The following is a 12,328-nucleotide window of genomic DNA, read 5'->3' as shown; positions in this document are numbered from 1 at the left end:
GTGATTAAAAGGCAGCACCCCTTCCCACAAAGTAGTACCTCTAACCACAGAAATCAATAGAATTACTTTTATGAGTAATTTATCAGTCATTTGTGTTTGCTGATAGAGGCCTCAATCACTTCATTGTGTCCTGTCCTTTTACTCATGTCAACTAGACCTTTGGATGACCAGTCATCATATCTTAAAATAAACCCTTCTGGCCCTAACAAGAAATACACAGTGTGATTACAAAGAGACAATGAGGGAAGGAAAGGCAACACTGAATCTTTTTGACCAAGAATCCAGGACAGAGTTTCTCATGCAAAAAGGAAATTATTACAGTCACTGGGGCTAGGGGAATGGCAACAGGCTCAGACATCTGAAAAAACAGTATCAGAAAATATGGGATCAGGACAAATGAAAGGGAGTAAAGGAGGAGAATATTGCCCTTGCTCCTCAGCAAGGATCATCTTTCTGCAGACCCTGGTACATTGAGATGCCCAACAGCAGCCCCCACCTCTAGCTTTAAAGGATCTAGCTATACAGAATAAACAGCAATACCACCATAGCCCAAGAAGACTGCTCACCCAAGCAGTTTCCTGTTTTGCCTGCCCCTACAGGAAGCCTGTGTATGCTTTTGTGTTCAGGTGTTCAATGTTCTTTCAGGGAAATTAGTTTACTTGGTAATTTGGTGCATGAAAGGTGTTCTTCCATCTCAATTCTGCCTCTAAATAAATTCCCTGAAGGCAAATTCAAGGTAAACACAAAAATTCCTAGAGCTAAGCTTTTCTTAAAAAGTCATTAATATATTAAATAGTCATGTATATGAACAGGTACCAAATCAGATAAGCCAACAGATGTAAAACTGTTTATCAAATTCTAGATGTTTTAGAAATAAATGTATTTTCTTATAAATCGAGTTTTTAATCATGAACCAGAGTATCAGTATCACTTTTGGCAGTATTTTTAAAGAAGTAGATTAAGACTCCTATATAAGAAAAGGTCTGTCACCATCAACAGCTTCTGCCAGCTCATAAGTAACTTCAGTATTTTATACTTCAGTATTTTATACTGAAGTGCTCCTAGACTTGATCAGTCATGCTGTGACTCGACAGAGTGAAACTATTTACCAGAAAGTGTTTAAAACAAAAAAGCCCACACATTCATTCTCACTGAAATTCCGCTCACTCTTTCTTTGAACTCCTACTGTTCAGGTGAACTGTCATCTTTCTAAAATTATCTTTCTTATTGCACATCACAAATACTATGACAGCTAGTTCCCCCTGTTTTTTTCACAATCCCGTCCTTTTTTGCATGACATATTTTTATTTTACAAACAAGAAACAGAGTAAATGACATAGGAAAAAGTGAGATTCATTTGATGCTTCGTATTTTAGGCCAAAAGAAAGGCCTTTGAATTACCTTTAGGACACTGATTGAAAAATGAAAACTCAGTCTAGCAAATCCTTGTGAATAAATTTGGTATTGTAATAATTCCATAGCATAAATGATGCAGCCAAGATAACAAGTAAGTGGTTACAAAAGACTTTGTTCTTTTCAAGATGATTCTTACTGGCATTTACTCCATCATAACTGGAAGATTACTAGTACAAAAATTAAAATAGTTCAATGACTACGTATCTAATTAAATCTGTCTACCTTCTGAGTTTAAACAAATTTGGATGCTGTAATGCTAAAGGATTTATATAACACCCATGCAATTTATTTCTTTATTAAAACCTTTTTGCTAGCTTCCTATTTGCATTAAGCCAAAGGAGCTAATTGCAAGCTGTGTTGCAACAAGGATTGATAGCCTGCCTTGAGTGCTGCCCTACTACAGCTAAGAGGTGGCAATGAGCAGTCCTACCACGGTTAGCACAGTGCCCACATGGCCCTCTAATTCCAACAGCCTAACTCCTAAGGAGGAGAAATAATTGTGAGTTTAGCTGATCTAATGTCTGTTAACAGTATAAGACCCTATGTAAGCTGTATCAACCCTTAAAGAACAGATGGATTGGAGAAGGCAGATGTCTTGTTTGAATTAAAATAATAGCATTCTTACCTCAGTACAACCCACTACTCAGTACTGCAGACCCATCGAACATACAACAGCATTTCTTTTGCACAGAAGAGTGCATTATTATAATTTCACACATAGTAAAGCTAACACCTTACTGGTGTTGATCTTCCATCTATATTCATCTTTGCTTTCATGATGTCTTACTATACCTTAGTCTCTTTGAATCCTGTATGTACACTGCATGCATATGCAGAACCAAATAATAAAACTTATTTTATGTAAATAGATTCAGTACAAAGAAAGGGATAGTTATTTCTACAGTGGTTAAGATACTTGAAAGATAAAGAGATTGATTGTAAACACAGATGTAGAATTTCTTTGAAATTCACCCATGGTACCTGTGGTATCTGCTCATCTGTTCATTAAAGTTTTTTTCTTTCTTTCTTTCCTGTTAAAAATGTTGCAGTCATTTGTGAAGGATTATATGATTTCTATCACAAGACTTCTGCTGGGACTTGATACCACACCAGGATCTGGGTTTCTTTGTTCTGTAAGTTATTTTAAAAGAAAAACAATTTATTACAGAGTACCAGAGAAGATTCTGTACTGTGCAAAATACCTCTGCTTTCTGTGTATGGTATTTCCTTTTCTTTTGAAGTCCAAGAAAGGCCATCTATTCCTTTTTCACCAGGGGAGAAGACAAGAAAATGAGACAGAAAACATGCCCATTTTTAGTTAAGTTCCCTAGCCCACCCTGCAAGAAAACACACGACATTCTATAAAGCAAAAAGGAAAATAGGAAAGGCAGGAAAATGAAATAGCAATGGTAGCTCAGCAACCAATTTTAAAAATTAAGTATTTGAAAAACAGGAAGCACTACCTACATTGTGCAGCCTGGCTAGCACTTACACACAAGGCTATTTCATAACACCCTTTTCCATCCTAGGCAATAAAGGGCAGAACCGGATTTTACATAAAGATAAGATGTATTAAATGACTTTTAGATGTCAAAGTTCAAAAGCCCTCTTGTTATGATGTATGTCAGTATTGCCCAATGCAGTGGGGTTTTTAATACCCATTTTTTAATATGTATTTACACACATGCCAAAAAAAAGCAATACAAATTTATTTTTTATTAAAACCGATCTTGATTTTTTCCACACCTTTTACACCCCTGGTGGCAAAGAGGTGAAGTTACTTACCAGTTGCTTTCTGGGGAACCATAAAAAATTGCAGAATCTTGTTCCCAAAAAGGAAGTTATCAAAGATGGTTTAAGAAAGTTGTTTAAATAAAAATAGATTATGGATTTATTGGTCATTAAGCTTTGTTACAGTGAATGTGAGATGGCTGAATTTCTGATAAGGGCCTTACATATCTTGAAATAAAGCTAGTGTAATAGGAATAAAATACTTAAGATTAATTTAAGACTTTCTTATGCTATGTATGCTTACTGTATTACTTTCCTGACTCCCTTCTCCCCACATATTCAGCCTGCAGTCTAGTGAAGAGTTATCTGGCTGCATTCAAAGTACTTTTGCATTCTTCCATCTGTCCATCACCATATTCTTACTGCTGCCAATATTTAGTTTATTCTTTTATATTTTAATCAGATATGAACACTGGATGAAGGATGCTATATAATTTTTTAAGTAATTTTAAAACAAGAAGTAATTTCGTAAGACAACCATTTGCACTGCAACATCTACTGAACAGGGAGAGAACAAAAGAAACAGTGTCTACAGATTCAAGAGAAGTTCCAGTTTTCTTGCATAGCAAAGGTGCAATACTACAATATGATCATCACCAGAGAGTGTTTAGTTTTAAAAAAAATTCAAGATTAGTATATTGAACAAATTATAAGCCCTCAAGAGTTAAAAGTTCCTATTATTATTTGTTCAGATGAAAATCACAGAAGAGGATCTATGGATTAGAACATATGCCAGACTATATCAGAAACTTTGTTCTTCTACAGGAGACATTCCAATTGGAGTTTACAGGACAGAATCCCAAAAACTTACAACATCTGAGGTATGTCAGTTTACTAAACTTTTCTCTGGATTTGGTGACATAGCATACCACATACTGTGGTCTTGGAACCACATTAGGTGGTATTGTGAACACCACATGAACAAACGTACAGAATTCCAGTAACCCACTGAAGATCTCTCTCTGCTGGCACCCACATGCTTACATTAACTCAGGGCTCTTGTTCAGTCACAAACTTCATGAATACCCAGTCTACCTACTGACTTTCATTCCTGTGTTCACCTACAGAGAAATGACTGATTGAAAACAAGGGGTAGCTCAGGATTAGACAGGACAGGCTGGGATAGTGAACTCTAGTCTGAACTTGCACGTGGTGACCAATGGCAGTACCCACAGCAAGCTGTATGACCAGGTCCTGTACAGGTGTGACAAGAATGTCTACACTGTATCTCAAAACTGGTGGCATTTTGATATTCATGTGAATTTGTAAGTAGAAATGAGCAAAAAGAGAATAAGTTAATGTTATTAAAAGTATTGCAGGATTTCTCTAAATTTAGCAGCCAGACAGTGATAATTTTTCATATATATGTATTTATGTGTCTGCCATATAAATGTATACATTTCTGCCTATGTATATATATTTGTATAAAATGAATTCTACACTGTATCTCAAAACTGGTGGCATTTTGATATTCATGTGAATTTGTAAGTAGAAATGAGCAAAAAGAGAATAAGTTAATGTTATTAAAAGTATTGCAGGATTTCTCTAAATTTAGCAGCCAGACAGTGATAATTTTTCATATATATGTATTTATGTGTCTGCCATATAAATGTATACATTTCTGCCTATGTATATATATTTGTATAAAATGACATACTTTTTAGTGACTGCTTAGCATACATTTTGTTTGTGCAGCTTTTCTTTCTGTCACATTTAAGCCATTTGTTTATGTGACCATTAATACTGCCTGTACACAGGCAGCAGCTCAAAGTGCTTGAATACTTAATCAGTCAAGGCACAGATTTAGTTTGAGATGGTTACTGATTATATTTTACAAAGAAGTAAATTTCTTTAAAACATTCAGACACTGAAACCAGCCTGAAAGCCACTGTCCATTAATTAAGAGGAGGTCTATGATTGCTTCCTGCCAGCTTTACAGGTAGTCTCATGAAGAGTGAGAGTTAAATCAGGTAGAGAAAGAAGGGGGAAGAATCTCCTAGTTAGGTTTTCAAATTGTCAAGTACTGGACTAATGTGGAAGAGCAGCCCTGTCTTTGTTTATTAAATGAAGTAAAAACATTTGTTACACTTTTTAAAAAGCTTAAGGCTCTGAATGCAGACCCCCAATGAAATTTTCACACCTAAATACTTCAGCAGTTTCTTGTTTAGTGTATGAGCACTTTTTAAACCCTTTCCCCTCTAAAAAGGGGCAGAGGAATCTTGCAAATGTTACAGGAGAGCAACATCTGTCTCTGCTTCTGTGATCTATATGTGTAGATACCTACAAAGGCAGAGATGCTGGAAGCTGTCATCTTTCTTCAAATTGTTTCTTTTGAAGTTAAAGGAATTTTTTATTAATTCCATTAATAAAATAATATTAACAAGGGCTATCATTTTAGCTTTTGAATGTATTAAGCCAGAAACAACTTTAAAATATTGTTGGATGAGATCTTTACAGTGCAGGTTATAGAAATGTATATTGCAATTTTTTCACAGGAATTATGAACTTCTATCCGCAATTCAAAAGTTTCTAACCTACTGAACCTCCAATGTGTATATTTGTATTTAAACTTACATATAAAACTTAATTTGGTTTGCTCACACCTGGAAGCTGTCAGTTAATCGTTAACTTCAGTCACAATATTATTATTTCTATATGTATTGACCTCCTTTCACACCTTTTTATACTATGCATAAGAAAGCACTTCCTTCATTCTAAGAGATAAAAAATTTAATTCCTTTAAAAAGGTAGGAAGTTTTCAATGATCTAGTTACTAAATAACAAGTAAATCTAGCAGGCCTCTCAATGACCTGCACCTCTGACTCAAAAAAATTCCATTTAATATATAAAAAAAACAACCCAGAAAATAAAAAAGGAGATAGGAAGTCTTTCTTACCACTTGTGCAGCTGATGTGCTGATGTTCCTGTTAAACAGTCCATGCTTGTTTCTTTACATTCACTTGTCTAAATTGTCATCTTTTTTCTTTTTCCCCTTCCTTTGTCAGTCACGAGAAATGGCTTCACAAGTAAGTATTTGCTTCTTGTTTGCCTGTTTCTGGGTTTCCTGGTTTAAGCCCAGTAGGCAATAAGCACCACACAGCTACTCACTCTCCCCCTTTCTCCAATGGGATGGGGAGAGAGAGAACTGGAAGGGTCAAAGTGAGGCACTTCAGGGGTTGAGATAAAGGCAGTTTAATAGACAAAGCAAAAGCTGTGAGTGCAAGCAAGGCAATAAAAGGAATTCACTCTTTACTTCCCCTTGGCAGGCAGGTGTTTAAACATCTCCAGGAAAGTAGAGCTCCATCACAGATACTTGGAACCATAAATGCCATAACTCCACAAGTTCCCCCCATTTCTTCCACTTCCTCAGCTTTTAATGCTGAACACAATTCCATACAGCATGGGATATCCCTTTGGACAGTTGAGATCAGCTGTTCTGGCTTTGTTGCCCCTTCCCAACTTCTTGTGCAACCCCAGCCTATTCACTGGCAAGGACACTGTGAGAAGCAGAAAAGGCCTTGACACTGTGTAAGTGCTGCTCAGCAATAGCAAACATCCCTGTGTTATCAACACTATTTCCATCAGAAATCTGAAACAGCCTCATACAAGCTACTGTGAAGAAATTTAACTCTATACCAGACAAAAATAGTTGGTGAAGAAAAGACAGGCACGAAGAAAAAACATAGCAGGAGGGTCCTTGAGTCTGCTTTGCTTTTTTTTTTTTCTTTTTGCTGGGAGTTAAAAAGCAATGTCACTATGCTTTAAGGTAGGAATTAATTACCTCATTTGCAAGAGGCACCCTGCACCATGTTGAAGGCTTATTGCATACATCCCTATTTTCAGACACAGAAGCATTCCAGATACTGTGTGCTTGAAGGTCAAAAATGCATGGGAATTTGAGACACAAGTAACAGGCACAATCCAACTGTGGTGTTAAAAGAGTACTCAAAACAGTGCCACCATAGTTGAATTATTGGATCCACAACATATATCTAATCAGCAGTTCCAGAACTTGAATTTCTAAAAACATGCAGACTTGGAAGAAAGCAAAGAAGTCATTCAGAACAGATCATTAGATTCAGGAAGGGCAGTCTCAGAAGACTGGAGTTCTTACCAAAATGGTAACAGGCACTAAATAGCACTTAACTGCTTTTGCATTTGAGAAATGTTTTTATATCATAAATTAGCTTTTTACATAGAAAATCCAAGTCTAGTAAAAGGTGCCCAATTCAGCAACTCTTGCCAAGTATAAACAGCTGAGTCCCCTTATCTCTGTTACAACCAAAACACATGTTCAGCTGCACTGTTGAAAAGAGGAAAGAACATCTTAATTTTCTTCCATTTTTAAAAGCCCTTAATCTCTCTTATAATTTTCCTTTCAAGTCTCAAATCTCTATCAGTGTGGAAGAATGGGAAGACACTAAAGATACCAAAGAACAGATTAGTTATCGTAGTAATCATCGTAACTCAACATCTAGTGATCAGTCAGATCATCCCTTGTTACGAAGAAAAAGCATGCAGTGGGCTCGGCGGCTGAGCAGAAGAGTACCAAGACACTCTGGTAAAACAGCTGAGAAGATAAACCAGCAGCGAATGAACCTTTACAGGAGGTCAGAGAGACAGGAGCTTGCTGAACTTGTGAAAAACAGAATGAAGCATCTGGGCCTTTCTCCAGCAGGATATGGTATGGTTACTATAAATCTTTAAATTAATAAAAACATGGCTATTATGCAAGATGAACTCATTTTTAAGAACTGATGGATGCCATAAAAATATGCTATGATAATGGTTTATGATAATGGTTTAGTTTTGTTGTTATGGGTTTTTGTTTGTTTTGTTAGCTTTTTTACTGAGAGAAACTTATGGGAGTGTTTTTAATCAGTTCTATTATCAGCCATTCCTATTTTCAGATGGAAGGCTCAGAAAGCAGCAAAAACTGTCTGAGTTGCCTTTCTGTGGCCTTGGTTCTATAGCATGTTATGTGCAAACCCCCAGAATTATGGGTTCTGGTTTTCCTACAAAAAAAGAATTCTTAGATCCCAACCTATTTGTCTACATAGTAGGTCCGATATGGAGCTGAATGCTTTATACTTCAGAAGCACCAACACTGAGGTTCCCGTACTGTTTTCATTTGAAGAATCAAAAATGTACTGCTTTCAAGTGTGTTACTCTTCATTTTTCATCACAATTATTTTCAAATTTGACTCATGCCTAAAATATCCATAAACTGAAGGTAGATGTATTTAATTCAGAATGGATATTTTTATTTGTCCATTTTAGCTACACACATCCTTAATGGAGGTTCAAAACATCTTTTAACACCAATAGCAATGTATTACCCCAACAGTAGTTCTTATTGTTGGTACTGATGCAAAGTCAAGTACATTGTGAGAGAAGGCTGCTACAGAATAGATGGTTATAGTTTTGTTAAGTCTTTACATAATAGGTATGTAAATTCAAGCTTTCTAACCCACACTCCAACTGGATAATTACTATCCCTGCTTTTTTTATGGATACTACATGATTCTCTGCGGGAAGATCCAGGACTAAATGTTTTCCAGGATTGACACAGGCTACAGTAACATTTAATGTAACCACAAAGTAGTTTTGTAAATTTGATTTATATTTATATTAATATAACACAAAAACTTTGTTGTACTCCTGCATGTCTTTCAAAATCCTAAAAGCCAACATTAAATGCTCATTTCATTATTTAAATTCAGGAAGATCATATACCATTGATACACTGCAGAACAGTAAAATTTTTATGAGTAAATGCTTCACCTGAAGAAAAAAACAAAGTGGAAAAAAAAAAAGTTTCTACTTTTACAACTCCAAGAACATCCACATTCCAGGAAAAAAAACCCAACAAAAACAACTAAACAAAAGCCCCTCAAAGAATCCCAAGCCAGATTTACATGTGCAGTCAGCTGCAAACTTGTGTTGTCACATTCCCACTGCCACCTCTCTACCCTCCTCCCTCACATTCAGAAAGAAATTTCAGAGTGCTCTCACCCCTTTTCAGAGCTGGTTCACACACACTTACCCTACTACATATTAAACATGGAATAGAAATGTTAAATCTCATTGTTCTTTCAAACTAACAGGAATCAATCATTCCAGTTAGTACCATCTCTCTGCATGTGCAGGGAACAATGAAAACAAAAAAAACCCCACAAAATTAAAAAAACCCAAAATGACAGCTGCTTATGTGTCTCCATTGATCTCTAAAGCAAATTTCACATCTTCAGTGTCCTTTTTACACTGATAACCTAATAACCTCTAAGACCTCCAAATTTCATGTCAGGTAACTGAATTAATTTAAGCCAATAGAGAAACAACACAGATTTGATTATGCAAGCCTTTAGCAAAGGTGTGATGATAGTAAGGTAGTGTGGGTCCTTATATAACTAGTTACAATACTTCACATCAGCTTCACCTTACAGAAATAAGCATATAAGGTGTTATAAAACACCATTTTAGCTGTATAACCACAACGATACTGAGTGTACATGAGCTGATACAGTTATTTGCTAGACAGAGGTACTTATGGTGGTACAAAGCGTGATACAAATATGTAGAAAAGTTATACATACTAGAAATACCCAATACAGTAGTTTGCAACCTCCAGACACTCTATCAAGAATACTTAATTAATGAAAGATCTAGGAATTGCATTTAAACTAGAATGGGGCTGTTCTCTTTCAAGTAATTTTTCTTAAACTGCTGAAGAGAGATATTAATGTAGAAGAAAGGCCTCTCCTTTTTAGTCTTGTCAAATAAAAAATACTCTGACTGCAGCACCCCAGGAAGTGTAGCAAGTGAAAGCTATTCAAAAGGTACTGCAATACAGCTACGAAAGTGTAGCAAGACTCAGCTAGGCAAAAAACCTTAAAAGTTTTCGGCCATAATTTGCAGCTTACCATTAGAAGAATAGTTAAAAATGCAAGAAATAAATACCAAATTCCATTTATACGGCATTCATATTCCGACCCAGGTGATAAAAGGAAAATACTTACTAGAAAAATAGGGAAGGCAGGGGAAAAGGTTTATATTGATGAAATCTGGAAATGGATGAGAATGCCATACATCTGCATTTAACCTTGCTCATCACTTGAACTCAATGCCAGCTGAGGATGGAAGTCCCTACTTCCCACAAACTAACATAAGCTGTGTGACACATCGATAAATTTCACTAAAATTGGATTATGACTGAAAGACATGCAAAAGAACAGTTTTAGAACTTTCAGAGAGAAAGCAGGCTATTTTGAGTGCTGATACCTCAAAAGATGCTGTATCAAATGGTCCCAATTAAAGTACAGTTGAAAAGAAGTTGCTAACCTTACCTGAAATCACCTTAACACATCACACTTTTTTGACAGCTTTATGAACCAAAGCTGGTATTTTATCACATTAGTTTTTCAGAAATCATACTTTTCACAATGTTTTTAGAAATGTATTGAATTTGGTATGTTGGTTTTTTTGTCCTCTAGATGAAATGAATGATCACCAGAACACCCTTTCTTACATCCTGATCAATCCTTCTCCAGATACAAGATTAGAGCTGAATGATATAGTGTAAGTTAATGCACAAAAAAAACCCCAAAAAAACCACAAGATCTGCAAAATGTCTTGTTTGTACTTTCTGCCTTAATTTATTATCTTTCTGCTGGAAAAGAACCCCAAACTTTCCCATGCACCTGCAAAAAACAAAAATATGGAGACTTCCATTTAAATAGATACCTAATTATACATATATGTGTATATTTAAAATACACATATAAATATATAATATATATATTAGTGGTGCTTCCGGCTCTGTATTCTTTCTCTCACTCTGTATTTTAAAAAATAAAATAGCTCCCAGATTCCTCAAAAGAATTAAGAATCTTATTAAATTCTTGCTTGTAATTTAGTTACCCAGGCCTATAGAAATAGAAAGATCAAGCCTCCAAAATCATCTGTTGTCTTGTCTTCTCTTTAGGAGCATATATGTCCTGGAAAGCATTGGTAGTTCACAACACTGGTATGTTAGTTCTGTAGCAGCACAGCTACTGCATCAGTCCCAAAAGCTGTCTCTCAGATCAGAGAGTCTGTCACCTGAGCCAGCTGACAAAACAGTGCAGAATTTACACTTAAAAATTAATGGGAGGCTCTTTCATCCTTAGAAAAGCAGTTTCATCCAAGAAAAGCAGTTATTTTAAACATCTCAAACTTAGATTCAAACTCAAGAAGCATTTTTCTCAAGTATTTGAGTCTACCAGAAGTTCTTAGAATACAGGTTCATCTTCAGACTGTCAGCCCACAAGAAGGCCTTTTATTTATTAACCACAGTGAAAATAATTACCCATTGGTTTTCTCATAAAATTATTTTAGAAATTTAGGCTCTGGGGACTGCTTGTCCCTCTTTAAGGCATTAATGAGGGAAGGAGATGTATAAAGTAATACAGAGTTACTGACAAAGGAGCTGTCAGTCAAAATAAAGGTTTAGCTGTGCCTAGTACATACAGATGGTGTCTAGGCAGACAAACCATGATAGGCTTTATTAGTAGCATCTAAAGTAAGTGGTGTTATCAAGTGTCCAAGTTACCCAACAGGAACTCAGCTAAGCACCTTGAAAATAAACCTCTGAAGTCTTCCTCAGATCTTTTCAAGATTACATCTATATGCACTTCTTTTTTTCCTTACTCATGCCAAGTAATTTTAATACAAGATATGTTTTCTTTTTATAGATACTTGATCCGGCCTGATCCATTGGCTTATGTTCCAAATACTGCCTCCAGCAGAAAAGACAGCTTCTGTAATACAGTGGGACAAGACACCAGGGAGGAAACACAGCTCTGACATGTAACTCATCACAAAATTAAGAGACAATTTTATATGTGTAATGTTTCAACTAACCATTTTGAAAATGGAGTGGTACATTTTGTTCAGATTTTGGAAACAAAATGATGGTGGGTAAGTGTCCAAATCTAGAAAAGTGGTGTCTAGAAACTCTAATTTAAGGTATTTTCAGGCTTGTAGCCTGTTCAGTATGGTAGTTGAACAGTCAGCTTAACAGAATTATGACACCTCTTACTGTTTAACCAATATAAACTAATTATTTTTAAAGTGACAGATT

At 35.8% G+C, this 12,328-nt stretch overlaps 1 protein-coding gene across 1 annotated transcript in view; it reads left to right on the top strand.

Moving 5' to 3' along the window:
• Window positions 1-12,051, top strand: part of KCNT2 (potassium channel, subfamily T, member 2) — a 90,844-nt gene extending 78,793 nt beyond the window's left edge. The window contains exons 24-28 of the mRNA XM_009999934.1: window positions 2,466-2,549; window positions 3,900-4,028; window positions 7,591-7,891; window positions 10,701-10,785; window positions 11,940-12,051. Coding sequence (XP_009998236.1) covers window positions 2,466-2,549; window positions 3,900-4,028; window positions 7,591-7,891; window positions 10,701-10,785; window positions 11,940-12,051 — 711 coding nt within the window. The remainder of the gene's footprint in view (window positions 1-2,465; window positions 2,550-3,899; window positions 4,029-7,590; window positions 7,892-10,700; window positions 10,786-11,939) is intronic.
• Window positions 12,052-12,328: the final 277 nt, after the last annotated feature.

Source organism: Chaetura pelagica, unplaced genomic scaffold (genome assembly GCF_000747805.2).
Source record: "Chaetura pelagica isolate M959 unplaced genomic scaffold, ChaPel_1.0 scaffold246, whole genome shotgun sequence".
In the NCBI taxonomy this organism is placed as follows: Eukaryota; Metazoa; Chordata; class Aves; order Apodiformes; family Apodidae; genus Chaetura; species Chaetura pelagica.
The sequence above is the reverse complement of the archived record's forward strand: the minus strand, read 5'-3'. Positions and strand labels throughout refer to the sequence as shown.